The sequence below is a fragment of the Siniperca chuatsi genome, linkage group LG21 (genome assembly GCF_020085105.1).
Source record: "Siniperca chuatsi isolate FFG_IHB_CAS linkage group LG21, ASM2008510v1, whole genome shotgun sequence".
Classification (NCBI taxonomy): domain Eukaryota; kingdom Metazoa; phylum Chordata; class Actinopteri; order Centrarchiformes; family Sinipercidae; genus Siniperca; species Siniperca chuatsi.
The window spans coordinates 6,780,913-6,802,893 of NC_058062.1; the positions used below are offsets into that span (position 1 = coordinate 6,780,913).

At 40.3% G+C, this 21,981-nt stretch overlaps 1 protein-coding gene across 4 annotated transcripts; it reads right to left on the minus strand.

Annotated features, from left to right (window-relative positions):
- Positions 1-351: 351 nt before the first annotated feature.
- On the minus strand, positions 352-21,981 carry ppp1r1b (protein phosphatase 1, regulatory (inhibitor) subunit 1B). 4 transcript variants are annotated; one of them, XM_044181034.1, is made up of 5 exons: positions 21,533-21,978; positions 8,538-8,621; positions 6,977-7,052; positions 5,591-5,728; positions 352-2,923 (listed from the first exon to the last, which is right to left on the minus strand). In XM_044181034.1, exons 1-5 carry the CDS (start codon positions 21,644-21,646, stop codon positions 2,748-2,750), a joined length of 588 nt encoding a protein of 195 aa, XP_044036969.1. In that variant the 5' UTR covers positions 21,647-21,978; the 3' UTR covers positions 352-2,747. The 4 variants fall into 4 exon arrangements, with proteins under 4 accessions (XP_044036969.1, XP_044036967.1, XP_044036971.1 ...); XM_044181032.1 differs by having other exon boundaries at positions 8,532-8,621; XM_044181036.1 differs by lacking the exon at positions 5,591-5,728 and having other exon boundaries at positions 21,533-21,981.

A 21,981-nucleotide genomic window follows, 5' to 3' on the forward strand; every position in this document is an offset into this window, starting at 1 on the left:
TGTAAAAGTAAGTACAGGTAGGCTATTAACTACTTTTTGGTTCACTTTGCACTAGAAAGTCCCTTTTCTGATTTCACATGAGAATGAAGTTAAGATAAAACCATTATTTATTATTCTTCATTATAAAGCCACACAACTAATTTTCTTCTATATTTTATGTTGATCTGTTTTTGTATTCTAAATAAACAGTGTGGTTTTCACAGTAATAATTAAGCTAGTGTATGTTTCGATAAACAGCACACGACTGTTTCAGTGTTTTGTGGGGGGATTTGTGCAGCAATACAAAATTAATGAAAATTCACATTTCCTTGGATTAATTCAGATTTCACACACACAATACGTACAGATCAGTTTAAAGGAAAGAAGGTAAAACTATTTATTTTGATATCATATTGTTGCTCACTTTAAAACAACCACATCACATTGAGAAACAAAAGAATGGAAAAATAAAATAAAAATAAAGACAGAATAAGCATAAGAGTTCATACATGTCTTTCGATGGTTGTTTTCTTCTGACCCAGGAGGAGAGGGGAGGTGGACAGAGAGGGGAGGAGGGAGGACAGTGTCGGCTGCAGAGCCTCAGCACACACAAGCTGCTTATCCAGTCATCCCACTATTTGTGTCATGTCAGAGGTTAAAAAAGTTTCATACAGTTTTTATATCCAAACCTCAGCCCAGATGATACAAACAGCATGGCACAACTGGAAACCTTCTCATACACCAGATCCTGTATCTTCAGTTAAACTGGAAGTTAAATTCGATAGATGCTGACTAAAAACATTTAAAAACGCTTGTTGACTCCAAGAAAAGACAGACCAAGTGAATATATGTGGTAAAAAGACTCAAATGTCCGTCATACAGTAACCGCAGTGCCTGGTTTTAGGCTTTCTGTGCTGCATGCTATATGCAGACTTGTGAGCTGGATGGAGACAGTAGAAACAGGACAGAGCTGAGCTACTCAACACTGAACGTTAGCTTAGAAAAATAGCTCTTACAACAGATCTATGACATACAAATCATGAGTGAACAATTCAAAAGATGACAATAGAAAAGTGTTAACATACAAAAGGGAATCTGTGAGCACTGAGAAATCCCAAATGAGACAACAGTATTGGAAAAGATTTTAAATGCCATTTTTTGATTCCTTAACATGGTCTCAGTTCACAATGAATCGAGTTCAGACGTGTGATGCATTGGAGGCAACGGTTGGGTTCTGTATTTCAAACAAATTAGAGGTAGCTTTGCCCTTTTTAAAGATTGATTTGAAGTATACTCAAATATGAAAAGTGTGGTATGAAATAACCACACACATACACTCACTTGCTCTTTGATTTCACACAATTATAGACAAACATGTTGGTGCTTATTATTAAGTCATACATAAAGCGATACTCCACCCCAAATATTTTATCTTTTTATTATAGACTCACTGGATCTAGATTGACTTTTTGGAAAATATTACAATGGTGGACAGAAGAGAAATAGATACTTTATACATTTACTTTATACATTACTTTTTTAGGCCTTGAATCAACTGTAACTTGTAACATCTGCTGTTCTCTTTGACGAATGAAAATGCCAACAGCCACCTTTCAAGCTTTCAAGAGGTTAAAGTTATAATCCATAAGATTTCAGTCCTGGTTGATTTGGCAACACACAGTACGTGGCAACTTAACACTGCTCTGATATGGAGAGTGAAACATAAACAGCTGATATCAGTGAGATAAAATCAAAAAACCAGTAATCCTGAATTACAGGATGCATCGTTTCCTGTGAATCCCTCATGCTTAGGAAGGCAATTTGAATCCCACATGGGAATGGCTGACTCCGCCACTAACAATGAAAACTACTGTATAGAGACGTAATTACAGAATGGGAATACATTGAATGGCTATTGCTGAAAATGTTTATCATAAATAGCATTAAAACTGGATTTCATTTTATAATATAATTTCAAATATTAAGGATTATAACTTTAAATACTTGATGCAAGATGGATGTTGGCTGAGTAGAACTTTATACCGGTCATTCCTACTTTCTACCACAAGGTGGCAGTACATGCATATTTAATCACAGGGCTAAACATTGAATAGGCTGCAAATCAGAACAACGATGTAGGCTGTGGTTTCATAAAGTGGAACATATACCACACATATTTAAAGACCATCAAAAGGGTCATATAAGAGACAGTCTGTGTTAACAATGTGCCCAAGGGAGCTTACGTGTGTGAGAGTGCATTTTATGATTATTGTGGTAATTATTACCCTCTTTAAAGGAACATTTAGCTCTGTGCAGAAGCATCAAGGTAGATGGAGGACTGGTCTTACAGGGTATTTGGTCATGTTAACCTTGGCCCCTCCACTCTCATTATAAAGAAAGCGACATTAGGGCCAAATTGGCGTCTGTAGTCTGCTCTGTCAGTAGATCATTCATCACCTGCTCATAAGGGCTGACCCCTAATACACAAACTCCCTCTCTTTCCACTCTTTAGTCCCCCTAACCCTTCAGAGGAGGTGAAGTAGTGCAGAAATCTTTGCTCAGTCACATGTTTGATTTCATGGAAGTATCTTTCATTCAGTCGATCCACAGCTCTCATCTTCACTTGTGCATTCAGTCTCCACATCCACAAAACAGCACACCCATTTCCTTATCTCTTCTGAGTTCTTCAGATTTTAACCATATGACAAAACACCTTCACTCTCCCCAATTCTTCCCTCCAAATGTTTGCCCTGCTCTCTCTCTCTTTCTCAGTTACTCCCCCAACTGTTCTCCTCTGTCGTTTCCTTGATTTTGTTCCCCTCCTCCTCCTCCTCCTCCTCCTCCTCCTCCTCCTCTTCCTCCTGTGCTGCTTGGATCTGCTTGGCTGTCTCTCTCACGCTGGAAAATTTCACTGACTGCTCAGTGGTCGCCATCTCTTGGTGATCTGAGGAGACAAACACTGATGTCAAAAGAAGCAGTAAAATCACGACACCACGTTTAGCTTTTTGTAATTGCAACCATTGATGTATCATAAGTATCATTTGGAGTGTCTTTGGTTTGGATTGAGATGCTTGTGGAGTTAATTCTGGTAAAAGTGATGCCTGGTGGGCAGGAAGACACTAGTATTGACAGTGGAGCTGAAACAACTAGTCGATCCATTGATTAGTCAAATTTATTATAAGACTATTTTGATAATCCATTAATTGTTTAAGTATTTTTTTCAAGGAAAAATGCCAAAATGTCCCTGCTTCAAACCTGTCAAATGTGTATATTTACTAGCTTTTCTATGATAGTCAACAGAATATGTTTGAGTTTTGGACTGCGGGTCAGAAACTGACACTATTTTCTGACATTTTATAGACCAAATGATTGATCGATTATTCGTGAAAATAATTGTCAGAAAAATTCATAATGAAAGTAATCTTTATAATAATCTTTATGCATAATCAAATCGAATGAGCAAGTTTTTGAGAAGATGGGCTGTACTATATAGAAATGTTTTTAAAAAAGTTATATTTCTGGTGATTTTACATGTATTTGTGTTCTTTTCTAAGCTGCAAACCAACTTCAGAAATTCAGAAACACACTGGATGAGACAGAGAAGGAGACTGTTTGTGCTTATTCTTGAAAAGTTTATATCTGTAAGGCACTAGGTTTTCATCAGATGTCAGTCTTATGATGAACAGCTACTTGATTAAATAAGTTGTTTTCCTTGATTTGTCTTCTGTCTGTGATAACATGCCAAAGCCAAACTGTGTCGCTCGACTGAAAGAACAGATGAACTTTCAACATCCTGTTTGGGTACTTTGTGTTTCACCAGGCTTCCACAAAGGGATTTATTGAGAGAGCCTGTCATCTGGCCGACAGAGCAATAATTCTGAATGAAATGCAACTGTTCTCATGTGATATAATGGAGATTAAAAACCAGTAATTTTGCAGCATAAAACAAAATAATAAGGGAGCGTATATGCAAAAAAGTTCACTTCAACTTGACATTTGTGTACTATTTGTTTAGTTTAGTTTTGCTGGAGATCAAACTTGCACAGATATTTTGTTGCAGCACATAACTCAAACTCAGTCAAAAGGTTTTATACTCTGCACTAAAATATAAAATAATAGAAGAAGATTTGAATCAGAGTAGGATACAGAGCAGGATCAGCACAGACAGCCTGCTCTCTGTGTTTATTAATCCTGTCTGGCCTTTCTGACTGGAATAGGTGTTGGGTCCAGGCCTTTAGTCAGCTGCAGTGTACCCTCTGACAGATTTGGGGCAAGAGACAGCGAACTAATATGACACTGGTGCTGTCTCTCAACACACAGAGCTTCACCTGTGCTGCTTGGTCAGCCCACAGAGGAGCCTACATTACCCTGAAAACTGCATAGACTTTTCCTCTGAGAAGAGCAGCTCTGTTACTACTGGGAACAAATAGGGTTTTTATATTTTAAGTTTTATATCACATTTGTTATGGGAGCAAATTATTTCAGAGCAGGTTAAAGAATAGAAATGTCCAAGATGTGAACAAAGCCATCAGTGGCTGAGTATTATCATATTGTGGTTAACCAGAATGCAGGTGTCATTTCTCACACTCTTACCTCTGCCTGTGCTTGCTTTAGTTTTTCAGTCATCTTGCACTGCGTGCCAAATGTAATTATGTTCTTTCTTTAACATTAATTTCTTTTTCCATCTTTCTAAAATGCCACCTTGATGGTGTCAGACTTTGTAACTTGTTGCTTCCTAAAGTTGGTAATGTTGTAAAATATAGTATAGTGTGGTAGAGATTTTCTCAAGTGATTGTCAGGTGATAATCAGTAAGCATAGTGTAATGTAATGCATTCACATAAAGGAAAACACTCAACTTGGGCACAGTGTTATTATAATAAGACAGAAACTTTGACTAAACATATTAAGGCTTGTGTTTTGTTCTCACACATTATCTATCTTGGGCAACTTTTCAATGTTTTTCTCACTGTTTAAGGAGGATTATCAGCAATGGCTTCTTGGAATGGGAGAAATGTCCTGAAATGTGTGCAGACACCAACAGGATAAATATAAAGGAAAAGGGCAAGTTGGACCATTGACACAAACCTGAAGGAAAAATACACCTTTAGATACACTGCAAATATCACCAGACTGTGATGTTCACTGCATTATTTCTGACAAAGGATTGTCATTTTCACTTTTAGTGTACCCTTTTCCCCTTATTTTTAAGATTTTGTATGATTGTTTGTTTTTTCAACTCCAATAACTTTTAAATAAGTAAAAGAATGGTGGCAAATTTGATTTACAACATCAAAATATGATTAAAGGTGAAATTCTTTTTCTCCTATTGAACTTGATTGTAGTTGTGCTGGAAATTTGAACTCAAAGAGACATCAAACCATTTATCTTATCTTCAAATAAGCAGATAGGAAAAATACACACCATCAAACCAAACAACCTAGAAGGCCTAGAAAATTAAGGCACAATGCCAGCGGCTCTGTGTTTTGCAGTGTTAAAGTGCCACAGGGTGTATTTTTCTTTAAAACAACAACAGTGTTGTCCTTGCTGCCACTATGTGCAGTGTTGCTGCTGTTGTGGTCCCAGCCAGTTGTCAGAGAGCCTCCATCTCACCAGCAGCTTTGGTGGGAGATGTGTCCTCTCCCTCTTGTCCCTGCCAGTGGTCCTCATCATCCTCCCCTTCACAAGGGTCTTCCAAAGGGGGGTAGACACCTAGGTTCTGCATATGTGCTTCAGCCATCTTCTGCACAGCTACACACAGGTAAACACAACACACACACAGGGAGACAGCCACGCAAACACATGGACACAGATACAGGGATAGAGGGATATGTTGTTTTGGTTTTACCACGCTTCAACACTGTTAGTTTCTATCACGCCTCACAGGTTTTTTTTATAATACATGCCAGGTAGGCAGGAAGCCAATTAAACACATGCACTGACAGACAGACAGGCAGGCAACTGATTTTTACAGTAGAGCCTCTGCTGTTGTTTTCTATCCTTTTTCTCACCCTGTCCTCCCATCTGTTTGTTTGTACCCTCGTCTTTCCTCGACTTCCCGCCCTCCTAAGCACTCTCGCTTGGCAGTGCTGACTCACACTCTATTCTCTCCCTCCCAATACACTCTCCTGTCTTTTGTGATATTACCTCAGCTCCCCCTCTCACTTCCTCTGGGTCACCTTGGCTTCTCTCTCTTTCAGTCTTTCACACCCTCAGATACACAGTGCGGCACTGAGGCAGGTCATTTATTCTAGCTTGAGGTAGGTTATGTAATTAGGAATTATACCAAGGTGGCTCTCTCTTTCACTCTCTGCGTCTGAGCTGATGAAGGGCAGATGCTGATTTCTGATGCAGCAATGAGGCTTCCTGGCTCATTATATCATCACTCGACATGCAACACACACCCAGAAATCCCCATTAAATGAAGCTCTGCTGACAAGCTCTGAAATGTAGATTATTTTTCTCCTTTAGCGACCAAATGCAAGCAAGAAGCCACATCTATAAAGACACAAAAGAAAGTGTTTGTGTTCATGTATGTATTTCTATCCTGCCTATATGTGTATTTTCATGTCTGTTTGTGTGTGCCAAAGCTGTATACACAACTGACTATAATCCTGGATGATCCAGACTTTCCTAGACTCACACTCCAGTGTCTCACAGCTGTCACACTCTAATCTCTCTCTTTCTCCCTTTCTCTCTATCTGTCACACACAAATATACGGACCCTGCTGTAGTGTGTACACTAAGAGAAGAAAGAAATAGAAACACGCCTATGCATATCACACATGCGCATGCACAGAAAAAACGAAATAAAGGCTTTTAATGCATATCTACCCATCTGTCACATGCATTTTTCTTCCTTTGTCTGGTATCATGAAGCATGGAAAGCAAGTAGGTAATTGACTGCAGCGAAGCACGGTAGAACAAAAAGGAGTTAAACACAAGGATGAATCACAACACACAACCACCACCTGTAGTATCAATACTGCTCACACATACCTTTGAGTGAAGGAGGCTGATACACGTTTGGATTGACACGTTTTGGTTTGAGCACTCCGTTCTCTCCTACTACCCACTGCAAACAAAGAGTGAGAAACATTACCCCCAATTTTCCTCATAAATTGCTCTTTAAAAATCCCATCCAGACATGAAATACTCTTCTGAGAATAAACATTTGTGACTAAAATCCAGAATCTATGAATATGCAAATATTGTTAATTTCAAAAGTTTTATTGCTGGACACAAGATGTCTACTACTTAATGAGACTTCAGGTTTCCACATCACACTTGTGTAAGTTGCATGCTGGACCATGATTGGCTCCAAACTAGTTGTGATGTCAAAATCCTGCTTGTAGGTGCACATATCAGATTGAGGGTGCGTGCAGATAAACTTTCCCCCTTCAGTAGATGCATGTGAAAACAGCCTTCTAGTGTCAAACTCTGCACATACATCGTTCTACACAGTGAAGTTACAATAACCAAACAATAAGAAGCATTTTGAGTGTTTTCTAACTTTAAGTTAGAAAAAAACACATTAACAAATTCACATATATGTCTGTTTCAAAACTTCACAGAAGAAGCCAAAGTATGGCAATTTAATTACATAACACATTTAATACGCAGTGGCAAATTCAAAGTGTTTTAGAAATCACATAAAAGATGATGCAGTTTATGATGCCGAAATTAAGAGACATATTCAAACCCAAGATGCCATTTTTTATGGCTGTACCTTCATATCAAATGAAAACATTCAGTATGTCTTACTCTCCATTCATAGTCATAGTCACTACAATGTCTGATGTAGTGACTATCAATTGAAGGAGAGTAATTATATGCACATCAAGAAGGTGCTAGGCTGTCAGAAAACAGCATCAATAAAAAAAGGTAACGCCTGCACACTTTTTCCATGTCACAAACGTTTAATAATGATCCTATTTGGATCTTCGTCAGGTCAGAATGTTTGAAACATGGAAAACACATCCATATTTATACATGCACACTAATAGGCTAACAAGCTCTATGATGGTAGGTGTGGTTAACCATCCAAACCACCCAGAGTGATAAACATCCAAAAACAATTAACAATTCAATAAAATACATAGAAAAAAGTGCATAGAGGAAAAACTAATAGAAAAGCCATACTTCCAAATATCAAACATTATATATTATAAATGGAAAGTAAGGCAAGGCAATATTTGCAAGACAGGTTTGGCTATTCAGAAACATCAGTATTTGCCATGTGAGTGCTACTACACATGTGCAGGGATAATTTTTTTGATGCAGCCTCTGTAGGAGTGAACCTTTCCCCAAAGTACTGCCTGGCATATCTAATCTTTTCACACTTCTTCACTGGAGTTTAAAATTTGGCTTTCCTCAGTGGATGAGAACTTTGTCAAACTGATATTTAGAAGGTCAAGAAAGAATTAATGAAAGTTCAAGGAATTTAAAATGTTTAAAAGTTTGAATTAAAAACTTAATGGGTTTGAACAATGGTTGAACACACAACATGAGTTTCTGATGATGGACTTATTATAAAAAAGTGTTTTGACTTCACCTTTACCTGATGGGTAGACTGATCATCCTCAGGAGATGATTGGTCAGCTACTCTAAACAGCGTGGCAGGTGTGGGCCTCCTGCGCCGGATCTATAAACAGACACACACACACACAAACAAAGAGCAGCCATAAATAAATGAATAATTAAACTGGCCAACACTGTATTATTAATAATGCTCAGCACAAAGCCTTGTCAAACAGATGGAAAATGTTGACCGCTCATGCTGGTGAAGGGGCCTCGCTATCGTCATTAGTGCTGCTGCCCAGTTGGCTGATGGGTCAACAGCTAACAGCAAATTTCAGCATTCAATACTGGCCAGGTCAGAGCACATGCCACGGTCAGTAGAGCAGAGACTTATTATGTAACTTTCTGATTTCATAGACAGATACAGTGAACAGTGAAAGGTATGTTGTGTAGAACAGAAGCTAAATTGATGCTTGTTGCTCAAGTTTCAAATTATTCAGCATTTAAGAAGTGTTAAAGCTTTTGATACAGGATTTATTTGAACTGAATGACCTCTTCACACAACACACAACGTGGTAAGTGTGTTTGATCACCCTAGAGCACCATGTACGGTCATATACACCTTCACAAACAGAGGGACCATAGAAAAGAGGATTTTAGACAAAATGAGTCCCAGCAGTCAGCCCAGACACTCCCCTCCAGTGTTCAGTCTCCCTCTCCAACCCCACACACTGTTCCCTGAAGGCTCAAGCACAGGTTGCTGTCGGTCTTAGAGCGACGGCCAGGCAAACTGCAGGTCTGCACTTCATCTTTAGTAGAAGTCACTGTATATAGTGAACTCTTTGTCCTTAAAGGAACAAATGCCCGACTGTGCCCCTCCAGCTCACCAATATCGAGCCTTGCATGTGGGTCTGCACTCTTACAGTTTGGCATTTCTTTATATAACAACACTGTTGATACTGATATTCAGTTTAAAATGTTTGATACTCAAAAATCTATCTTTTGAGTATCAAACACTCACCCCCTGTAGAAAGGACAGTGTAAAAAGTGTTTAGGTTAACAGGGTTGTGCATGAGGACTGGGATAGAAGTAATTTAACTGTATTTTGGCAAAAATATAAGAAACATTCTTAGCATTGAAAATTAATAGACAACTATTTTGATAACTGATTAATCATTTAAGTCATTAATCAATGAAAAATGGTGGTTTATATCATTGTGAATTTTAAATATCTTTTGGTTTTGGACCCTTGGAACTTGCTTTGGGAATTCTAATGAGCATTTTATGATTGTTTTCTAACATTTTAAAGATGAAATGATAAATCAATTAATCAGAAAAATAGTCTACAGATTCATCAGTGATGAAAATAATTGTTAGTTGTCACCCTATACAGGTTTTCTGCAGAGAAGTTGATTATGCTGCAGGAGTGAAAAGTTTCTGTGGATGTTTTTCTACATTTTTCCACTGTGAAGAATTGGAATCCACACAAACTGAAGTTCAAAATAGCCTCTGTTCTGCAAACTGCAAACTTTTTTCAAGCCACCTTTTAAGCAAACAGAAAGTGACTGTTTGATATTCAAAAGATAGCTTTGGGGTGGCATATTACTTTAATAATCATACTGAAATACCCTGAGCAGAATGTGTGGGGCCTTTGCTTCATAAAGAAAGATTTACATGCAGAGCTCAATACTATGACTCATTTTCCCACAATTCTAGAGGATTAATAGCTGGCATCTATCAAACCACCTTCTGGAAAAATGGTGGATAAAATAAAGTGCACTGGGAATAAAAGCAGTGCACCTAAGTGGACTTGGCATGTCAGACAAACAAGGTACTGAAAAGTGCCCTCTATGGAGCAAGCCAACCTTGGCCATGACATGAACCTTGGCTCTGCTGTTTACGGCACCACATAACATCACAGCAAGAGAGTTAAGTAGCCTGGCTCTGTTTTGCGTAAAACGTATCCATATGGAGAGATGTGTTCGGTTCCTCTCCATCTTCTTAAGCAAGGTGTGCGTCATCACAGTGAGGCACATGTTACCAAAGCAGAGGCTTGCTGGGCTGTGTGGTGGAAAGCTGCTGCTGTCAAACACACAACAGAGTAATCAAGTGTGGATTTCACCCACATTTATGACACCAGATACACATTTTAATCTTGTCACGCAACTTTCCAGCTTTGCAGCTTTCCTGTCTTTTCTGGATTTCTCACAGTTTCATTCATTCACCATCCCACTTGCTCCTCTGCTTCCTCTATCCTGTTTACTTCCATGTTCATCATTCATTCCTTGACAGTGACATTACCCTCACTTCTCTCCCCCTCTCCTCTCCAAAACCAGAATGCGTCATAACTGAAGTCATAATATTATCCTTTTGTTTGCTAACTTGTCTGTCCTTTCCTTTCCTCAAGTGATCTCTCTCTTTCTCTCTTTATTGGCAGGGAACATCCACAGGGCTTCCTTTGACTCCCCTCTGTCTCCCCTGTCTCTCCCCCAGGCGAGGTGTGGAGGCCTGGAGCTCCATGCTGCTGTGAACCCTGCTGACCCTGCCTGCCTGACACCTGCTACCAGCCTTGCAGGGCCGCCTGAGGTGGGTCACACAGAGAACCACAAGAGAGAGCAGACACCAGATGTTGCCATGACCAAGCCTATGCCCAAGTCCTGTGGCATTAAAGCCATTAAATTGGGAAAACCACTGGAATGGTCCTCTACATGTCACGTCATGCAGAGATTGTATTTGTAAGGTGTATTTGCAAGGTTATGGTGAGAAAGGTACAAGTGACAACCAGAGGGTTCTGCTGGTTAAGTTATGTACCATGCAACAGATTCTCACAGGTCTACAGGAAAATAATCTGCAACCATTTTGTTAACTGTTTAGTTTCATTTTTCAAGCAAAAATGCCAAAATAATTCCAAGTTATGGCTTCTCAATTGTGAATATCTGCTGCTTTTCTCTGTTTTATACTGTTGTAAACTGAACATATTTCAGTTTTGGACTAATTGTCAGAACAGACAAGACAACTGAAGATGTCATCTTTGACTGTGTGAAACTCGGATGGACATTTTTCACTATTTTCTGACATTTCATAGACTAAACAATAATTGATTAATTGGGGCAATAATCTGCAGATTGATAGATAATGAAAACAATTGTTAACTGCAGCCCTGATTAACGCTAGTTTATACAAGTTTTGTATTATGTCTTACAAAATGTAACTTCCCCATTTTACTTTACTACAAATTTCTAGTTTAGTCTAAAGGACAAAATAGCTGTCACACCTCTTCTTTTAGCTTTACTTCTGTTTTCTAAAGTATGTTACATTATTCTGGTTAAAGTGATGGTAAAGTTTGGGTCATTACAGGAAAATACACCTCTGGGTCAATCCACAGGGCTTGCTCCCTTTAATAAATGTCTGAAGAAATACTTTTCTCAGCTACACATTTCAAATTTCCAAAGCGATGTATGTAATGTCCTAGACCTTTGTACCTTTATCTACTATTTTGATGTCTCTGTAGTGAAAAATAGGAAAGAAAAGCAACAAGTGGTCAAAGCTTTTCCCATCTAATAAGGTGTCATTGAAAGAGACAGTTGCAGAATCAAAGAGGGAAAGAGTTTAATTTATTCAAATGGAGATAAAAATAGGAACGTGAGATAAATGGAAGGTAAAATGATTGTGTGGGATAACTGAGGTCACTGAGAAGTATAATCTGATGATCTCTTTACCTTAATGTACCCTAAAGCCATCACGTAATCATCATGGTTGTCTTGTGAAATGCCAAGACATGACCTCCTAAACCAGGAAAAAGACAACAGTCAACCTCCCGGGTAAATTGTAAAACAGGTCCCAAAGTAGACGAAATTACATCAAAACAATAAAATCATGGAGTCAACATACAAAAATACATTTGTAGCCAGCAAACACATGCGTCTCTTTCTCTCTTTTATGCACATTTACATACACTGGTGGCAGTGGTGGTGGCGGTGACGTGCTGCAGTAAGACATTGGCAATGCCAGATGACATAAACACATACTGTTGTAGCTCTAGTAATTTTCCAGCCTTAAAACCACCTACTCTCCCCGAGTTACATAATATGTATGTGACTTCCTCATTTACGCCAACACTGGGGCACAGCGTGTGAGATTACTCCCGCTACACTTTATCCCTCCCCTCCTCCCTCCTCTACTTCTCTAAACCCCCTGCCCCCAATCTCCCAAACCCTCTCCTCTGCTGGCAGCCATTGTTTTTGTACCAAGATCAGTCGAGCTGCTGTGGACTTGCACTGAGGGGCTCTAAACGGGCTGCTGCGTTGGCCTTTCAGCGGCTCCACAGGTGTACACCTGCAGGCTTCCCCGAGAGGCAACAGCACCTCATTAGGTTTCACACAGAGCTTTGGTCTCAATAAAAACATGGCAAACGGATCATAGTAGAGATAGGAGATGCATCAGTTTATCTAAAGCTGATGAGTGAATTTGAATAATGCGCAGACTCTGCATTGTGTGACAGATAGGGGAAGTAGAGAGAGAGAGAATACATAAACACCTTTATGTATGTTTTTTGATGTAATCCCCTTTTATTAAGTTTTTATTTAACAATCATGCTTTTATATTCCCTACTTCCATTGATTTGGTGATGATTTCTTTAAACCTCCATAAAGCCCTTTGGAGGTATGTTTTGAGACGTGCCATATAAATAAAAATCTTATAAACGAGTTGTATTTTTATAAGTCCGTCAAGTATAGTTACAGGCAAGGAGTTAGTTGCCAGGACTAAAAATGACTCCAATACCTCACTCTGTGCTGTGTGGGGTACATGAGTCATGTTATGTCATGTTGACTTTGCACATGTGTCTATGTGCACAGGTATGTGTGTGTTGGCTCAGCACAGTGTATAGCAGCCTGGGTGCAGATAGGCTGATGTGGGTCTGCTCCCCAGAGGCCGTCCTCTAAGCTGGTGCTCTCGTGGCTGGGCCTATAAAAAGCAGCAGCAGTACAGCATAAACTAGATTGGAGGGGTCTCTGGGGGCTCTATGGGATGAGACAGAAAGGCTCTAGAAGCGCTAACAGTCGAGCATCTCGAGGGGAGTCAGCAGTGCAGATCTGGCCTCAACGCAAAGACAACACAGAGAGAAACACACCTCAGATTTCCTTCCCTGTCAGCTTTCATCTCTTGTGCCCAGTCGCACTGCATAACATTAACTATTAAGCACTGTGATCAACTCCCTACGATCGAGGTGGGAGCATCACTCTGGTCCATATGAAGCTTTTCTGACTCTCGCTCTCTCCCTCAAGGCCCAGCTGTAACCCAGCTCCGGGTGGATAGATATGGATTTGTACAAGATTGATTTGCAGTTATGGCATCTGCCCACAGGCGCATGCCACTACATCACTCAGAAAGAAGCACTTGTGTATGTGCATGGCATTCAGTACACCGATGGGAGCATACTCAAAATGTTCAGCCAGAAACTATGGGGAGGCATATGGAGTAAATTTGTTCTGGATTAAAGCAATGCAAAGAAATCTTGTGTTTGTTCCCTCTTTGAATAGTGTTTCTGTTTAGTGTAGCTCTCCTGTTCTTCCCAGTGAAGATGAATGATATTTTTGGTTTGAGATTCTTCAATTCTTTTAATTCCTTTAATTGTAGAAAACTGACTCCATGGAGCAGCACATACATCATTCACCCTAACAATTTTTGTCACCTCCAGTTTTTCTGTCTTTAAATGTCTCCTCCTTACAACCTCAGCTACTGAATACAAAGTTCCCTCTCTCTCCTCTTGAGGCCACTCATCTCAGCTCTGTCCATCTCTGGGTAAGAGGTGTTCTGCTGCAGTTTTGTTCCCTGTCTCTGCTGTCGTGATCTTTAGCCAGTTTGAACTCTGAAGAGCAACTCAATTAAACAAAGTTGTGACGTCACCCTTTTTCTCTGAGCCACCTCCCCAGTGAGCCTTTTAAAACGAAGTGGCAGAACCCCATGTGGTGCTCTAAGTGCAATCTAGCAATGAGTTCAATAACACAATAAGGTGAAAAATGATCCCTCTCAGTATGAGCTGAGTGTTTTTTTCTGTTTTGTTTGTATATTGCTAGTGCAGATACATTTTTGACAAATAAAACACATGTTTTATGGATATGTTTGTTGGATATGTTTTGTAAGTTCAATTACAAATGGTGGAATAAAATTATATCAACCTTGCAGGTTTAACTATTCCAAAAATGTTTAAACTCTAAAACATTAATGCATTTTTGCTAATAATACAAGAGCACAATGGGCGGAAGGTAATTGGAAACTCAAAGAGGTTTAGCAAATTCAAAGGACACAAATACAAAGATAAACGTGTTGTTGCCTGTATCTTATATGGTTAGTGTGAAAATCAGCGTATCGATTTAGATTTTGTTGGTGGGAGGCTAAAATATAACACACCAAACTGTTTATGAGCTCCAAAATGTTAAATATCAGCATGGTTAATTGACATCATCATTTCTGCCTCCTCTTTTGTTTGTGAGCATATTCACACTGGAATTTAAGGAATTAGACTTCTTTAGGTTTTGTGTTATTCTCAAAGAATTGGACACACTATTGTGTGTTGTCAGGATTAAACCTAAAATCTAAATACCAGGCCACCCTACCCCTTCCTGACAAAGCTGGCAGACAAAATGTTTCCATTAGCATGACAAATACACAACCAAAGGCCAGTGATCAGATCTATCATGTGACAAACAGCTCTGTCAGACATATTCAGGCTATACTCAGTCATCACTAACAGACGGAGCTGCCAGGCAGCTACAACAAGGCTTCACTGAGTAACACCCGCTTGTCGAGTTTCCAGCTGTTTCAAAGAGTGTCAAGGACATGGCTACACAAATTACAACCCCAAATGCAGCTCAGTAAGGTGTATCAGATATGCATGGTGTGCTCATTCCCATTCAAATGAACAGGATTATTGAATTCCCATAAGTCTGAGAGGCTGCTGCATGTTGCTTCTCTAGCATTCACATAACACTTTTGCAGTGACCTTTGGCCCCACCACTGGCTAACTGAATAAACACAGGGCTGGAGATAGCATCTGGAGGGGCTCTCCAATGACCCCAAAATAGGAAATGTAATTATGCTGCACCCACTGGCAGAATGATATCATACTCAGACAACCATCCCCCCTCTTTCTCTCTCCTTCTCCTTTGTCTCACAGTACCCACCAGAATTACCTAATTAGCTGCTAGTAGCTGTTTGGCCTGTTGTTTAAGAGACTGTTGGAAGAAAGGTTTACCATCACAACACAATAGAGATAATGTGCCAATGGCTGATGAGTGACAGGAAGCCACCTGCCAGGCCACAACATACACTGGAGCAACACACAGGGCAAGGCGACAGCAGGGGAGGTGCCAATCAAAGCTTTCACAGAAACGATGGCGTAGCTAACAGCCTGCAAACACTAGGATAATTCTGCTTTTCTTGTTCATGCACTCAGATTCAGTGGTGTCACATTGTGCAGCTGACAAAGACCAGTTCCAGAGGTCAACAGGCAGGTACAAACAAAGGACAGAGTAGCTATAGTTACTCATCTGCAACGTCATACGTACCCAAAGGTGATGAATGAAAAAAGGTTTCTGTTGATGGTTGCTGTGCAGCTTACCAGTCATTGCTTGGATGCAAAAGGCATTTATAAACTCACCTAACTGTAAAATTTCAACTTCACTTGAGATAGTAATCAAGATGTGTTAGCAATAAGATGAAATGCTTCAAAACATCAAAAAACACCTTAATTTATCGTCTGATTGCATAAATTCCAAATATCAGTTTTGTTTCTCAAGAAGACAAACATTTGTTTCTGTGATATTTGTGCATAACCTTGTTTCTGCTTTGGGTCATTCCCCCTTAAACATATTTAAGATGACCTGGTATGCCAAAGTGCAGGCTCATTAAGTTGCAGGCAGATAAACATGAAAAAAATGTCTCAACAGCTGTGTCGAAAATCTGAGATTACAACATGCACAGCAGCAATAACATAATGCCATGTCTTTGCTGTGTTGATGAAACAGGGATCTAGACCAATCCCATTTGTTTTGAGTCATGCCTCAGTGCTCCTCTCAATATTCCTACATCTGTCTGACCATCCTGTGGCTCTTTGGTGAGAGAAAGGGACTCCAGCTCCTGACCCTAAAAGTACAAACAGGAGGGAGGAAGGCAGCTCAAAGTTGCAGTTCAGGGTCCAAATCCTGACACAGTTGCAATGAACATACCGATGTCTGACGACATTTGGTGACACGTCAGCTCCAAATCCTGTCGAGCCCTTATACCCCACCCCCATTTCTCTCCCCGCTGTGCCACCGTTGTCTTTCTAATCCTGTCCCTCTCCTCTCATCATAGATATGATTGCTGCTGTTGTTGCTATAGCCAGGGTTAAAAGATGAAGTGCTTCAGATGCACTGTGATTTCTCTGCACTGCCACAGAAAGAAAAAAAATGGCGTTAGAGATGAATGAATGCACATTAAGGGGCTGTTTCTCTTCATGCCCGGACAACAGCCCGACTTGGTTTGATTAACGATGATCCCTGAAGCGACTAGTGAGTCACTGAGAGGGATAATGATACCAACTGACAACACAGGATTTGTTGACCATAACGTGAAAGGCTGAGAGGGCATATTGCAGCATTGCAGGCCACCGTCAGGTTCTGTACAATGCCCATGCATGCCTGAGGTGCAACCATTATGGCACATTTTCAACTCACTACAGCATCAGTGTACAGCGTCATCAGGTGACAAATCACCATACCCATGCTCAATATTTATGTTTTTGTTTTCTGGTTAAACCTTACACACATCCATGTGCACAGGAACCAACATAAGATGATAGATTGTTCAGTTAATTTTATCGTTAAGACACCATCATTTTCAGAATAAAATTATTATTATTATTATTAATAAAATTATTATTAAATTGAATAAACAGGCTTTTGTGCACAGAAGCTACACTGCTAAAACAAAGTGGAAAAGGAACATGAAAGGAAACTTTGTGCTAAACTGCTGTAGACAGATGCAGGCCATGAAAATGTTTCTGTAGTCATTAACTAATCAAAACGCCTGGACTGTCAAAAACAGGGAGGAACAAACACATATGCAACCTACAGAAGACAGAGACCCATTGATTGTCTCCAAACTGTAATTACAATCTGTGGCTTCCAGCAAGGAAATTCATCTTTTTTTTAAATAATTTCTATCCCAATTTGTTTTTGCCACTACAAACGTCAACAAACTGCTTTGGGCAGGCAACTGAAAGGAACATAAAAATGTATTTTCATAAAACCGACAGATCACGTCATTGGGCAAACTGAGTCACACCACTACAGTGACATTCCTGACTGTCCACATCCAAGGGAAATATCACTGCACCCTCTTGCCCAGTCCCAGCAGGCTTTGTGCTATCCAACAAGATGTTCTTTCTGGGAGTGCATGTTGACAATCCCCACAGACAGCTAATGTTTACCCACAAACACACGCTGCATCAAAGGTCGCTGTTCGACGTTTAACCCAGAGACTGGACTAGGGAGGGTGCTCCCCGTCATCCTCCCTAGTCCAGGTTGGAGAGTTGTAGTGGGGAGGATGAGGGACAGGGTGGGAAGAGTGAGCGGGGCAGGGGAACCTAAATCAAACCCTCCATCAACCCTTTAGGTGTAATGTAGATTAATGTGAAAGTGTTTGCCATTGGAAGGCTTCAGACAGATGCCCTTTCCTGTTTTTTGATATTCCCTTTCATATTTTCAGTTTCCTGTCAATTCAAAGGATCAACATGAGCTGAACAGATCAGGTTGAGTTGAAAGAGGAGAAATACAGAGAGATGTCTGTTTGTTGAGTCCACAGGGAGGCACTCTTGGAGGGAATCAGGGATGCAGCGTCTGCACCATGACCCTAATCTCTGTCCATTATGCACATTACCCTTCATCACTTACAAAGCACGCAGGATTGGTGTTTGTGAGTGTGTGTGGACTGGTAGAGATGGTAAATACAGCCATGTGCTTCCTCTGTGTTGTTGCGGACAACCACAACTTTGCTCGTGAACTCTCAATTTGAAGAATGATCATCTTAAAAAAATTGTTTATTGTAGGAGGATTTCAAGAAGATACTAGGAGGGCAGAACATAACTGAAGATATACTGAGAGATGCCAAGGATGGCATTGGAAAACAAGAAAGGAAATATTATGATGATGAACGTGTTCTTGAAAAATTCTGGTTCAGGAACTTGAGGGCTTGAAAGAAGACCTTTACTCAGAGGGGTTTACACAGTGATGTAATCTAGTTAACTTTTCTCAGAACAAGTGGAAAAAAATCTGTCAGTGAAGTGACAAAGCTTCGCGTGTGTCCAAACTTTATTGTGGAGTGACATTCAGGTTGCCTTGGTTAACGTACAGAACACACTGAGGACAGTTTTCAGATGTTGGTAGAACTTTGCTCACAGTGTGGTCAGTTGATTATCCTGAGTAGCCTGGACATTTTTAATTGAAAGAGATGTTCTTTTTAACTTTTAAAATGTAATTTTTCAATGCTTTGAGCACCACAATCAAAATTCCATTCACCTTCATTATACTGAAGAAGATGCAAGCAACAAAGGTCTATAAACGTGGCTAAATAAAATCAAGACAATCTGCATAGCTAAATACCAATAGCGGTAAATAAGAAAGGTTTTTTGTTGTTATTTGGTCAACCTCTTTTTATGGAAGACCTTGCAGATATTAAAGTAGAATAAATTCCTTCAGAGTAACCATTCACAAACAGTTTCTGGTAAGAATATCTTACACCTTTGAGGCATGTACAAATAGTTACTGTTTTCTCCCACAGTGTGCAATATTTCACTGAGTGAGAAAGTGTCTCTCACATTAACACCCAACCCATCAAAGAGCATTCACACATACATATCTATAAACATGTAGCAGCACCAATGTAAACAACCTATCAGACAGACAGAGCTGTCCATTAAAGTTGACCTTTTAGATGCCAACTGTGGGGGAGCTTTGGGCAACATAGTTGTGCAGTCCGTCTCCATAGTAACAAGGCCCCGGCAGTTCAATCGATAGTGTTTTTTGTGGTTTAAATGCCATCTGAAATAACAATAAGGAGTTACCATTTGTGTAACAAGTATGGAAGAATGGAATAGTCATTGCAACTCATTAGCAAAGACGGACTTGTGGGTGACAATAACTGCTGTGGGAGGGGAAGGGAATGAAATGAGTGTCGTTAACCATTACCCCTGCCCACCCACACGTCCCTGGAGACTCCCATCAGCCCCGGGTAGATGCTATCTGCTTTTAAACACACATAAACACATACTCCCCTTCAGCGCATTTGTTGCTTTGTTGTAACAATTAGCATTCATCCACTTGCACACACAATCACATACAAACAACCATTTCCTCTATCATCAACAACCAACCTGAGGCTTTATATTTTTTATGCCATGGAAATATCTACATGACATAGGTGTTTGAATAAACTGCCGTCACAAACAGAAGCACCAAGCTATCACAGAAGCTTTAGCAACCTAGCCGAAGATAAAAGACAGGGCTGGCCTGCTGATAGCTGATCACTGTTTGACCATAAGGTGACTGAGCAATAAGATCCTCCCCAAAATAGACGGAAGTGAGATAATTTTCTTTTAGTGAAGGAACAGCTCACATATGGTAGATTGATATCCTGTGGATTTCTTGGAAGAGATGATAGGGATCAGAGCTTGATGACATGCCATGAGAGATAGAGAAAATGAGAGGGGGATGAGAGCAAGTGTGTAAATGTCAGTATCATGAAGCATTGCAAAACATTTCCATTTTAGGAAGTCATTTAGTCTATACTTCAGTATTAGTGTCTCAAATGAGAACGTAAGATGACATGACTTGTTCTGTAACAAGAATAATCATAAAAGCTGGTAGTGTAAGGCAAGAAAATCACACTTCAAGAAATGTTCAAGAAAAGTCTGAAAAAAAGTGCAATTATCACACTTTGTCGCACTATCTACAAATACAAACTTGTCATCAGAGTATTGATGATCAGTCAGGGGAAAGATGGAGCATGATTGCAGGTCACTCTAGTTCATTAAAAGTCTCTTTTATGCAAGCTGTGAAATAAGGACAGTTACTGAGGGATCTGACCCCAGACAGGTGAACCCAGAGATTAGGTTGTGTGTCTTTCTCTCTCTGCTTTCCTTCATATAGTACATCTCTCTCTTGCTTTCCCGCCCCATCTCTCCTCGAGCTCTCAGGAGGGATGAGCCATTGGCCTCGATCTACCTCGGCACCAAACTGTTCTTACTTTGGCCCACTTTCCCCTGCTCTAAAATAAGAGCCACCAGCATTTGAGCCAAAAAAGAAAGATCAGAGAAAATGAGCATAAACATTTCACAGAATGATACAGGCCACGCTGAGTCAGTCATAAGACATTTCTTTGGCAAAGATTGAACGATTGTACTAACAAACGTTCAGATGACAGAGGTCACTCACATGCAGTAATTATTAAAAGTGGCAGCTACATGACCAACAAAATGTCAAGGGCTTGTTGTTGCTGCTGAGTTACAAAAGAGTGAACTGGCTTCTCAAGATAATGACTTTCGTGTGTGACTATGTCACAATGTTGAACAGGTTAAGATGAGATGAGACAGCAAGGCACTGATCTCATGAGGAAACAGAGAGAGGGAAATGTCATCATAATTTCTTAAACGTATGGCAGACAGACCCAGCAAACCCAGCCCCGCATGAGGAATTTGTCAAAAATTAAATAAAGCAGAGAGAAAAGGTGATGCAGAGTGAAGATGTTCTAAAGTGGAGACATTTGGCCAGTAATGGAAGAGCACTTCATAGCTACACTAAACAATGCTGCTCCTCCCTTGAATGGCGTGGGTGGAAGGCAGAGGGGAAATCAGTTAATAAGAAATATAGGTGTGAAACACTTAAAATTTAAGTCAAAGACAAAAACAAGTCAGAGATAAAGCCAAAACGGAATCCTCAGAAACACAAAATTGATCTTTCCTTGGGTCATACACCAATCTGTCCACTGCCTGCTCACCATCTCCACTTGCCGAGGGTCAAGGTTGGTAGGCACAGAGGCCGGCACAGCAAAGTGGATCTTCTTCCTCTCCTTGGACTCCCCCTCGACCTCAGTCGACACAGAGGGCTCCATGGCTCTGGATTCTGGGGGTCTGACTCCCAGCAGAGAGGTGGGGTCACTACCGATGATCACTATAACCTCCCTGGAGAAACTTCCCACTGCTGGGTAGTCCCACTCCTGAAGACTTGTCTTCTCTCTCCTGCCTCACTCCTTCACACCCTGGCTCCCTTCTTGTCTTAGGAAAACAATACACTGGACAGACTCTCTTTTTCACCTCCTGTCCTTTTCCTCTCTCCAGCAGTTGCTAATATTCTCCTCTATCTCTCCTGTTCTCTCTCTTTCACTCTTTCTCCCCTCACAACCTGTGCTGCTGGAGTGAATGAGGCAGGTCCTTAGATCTGTCTGTG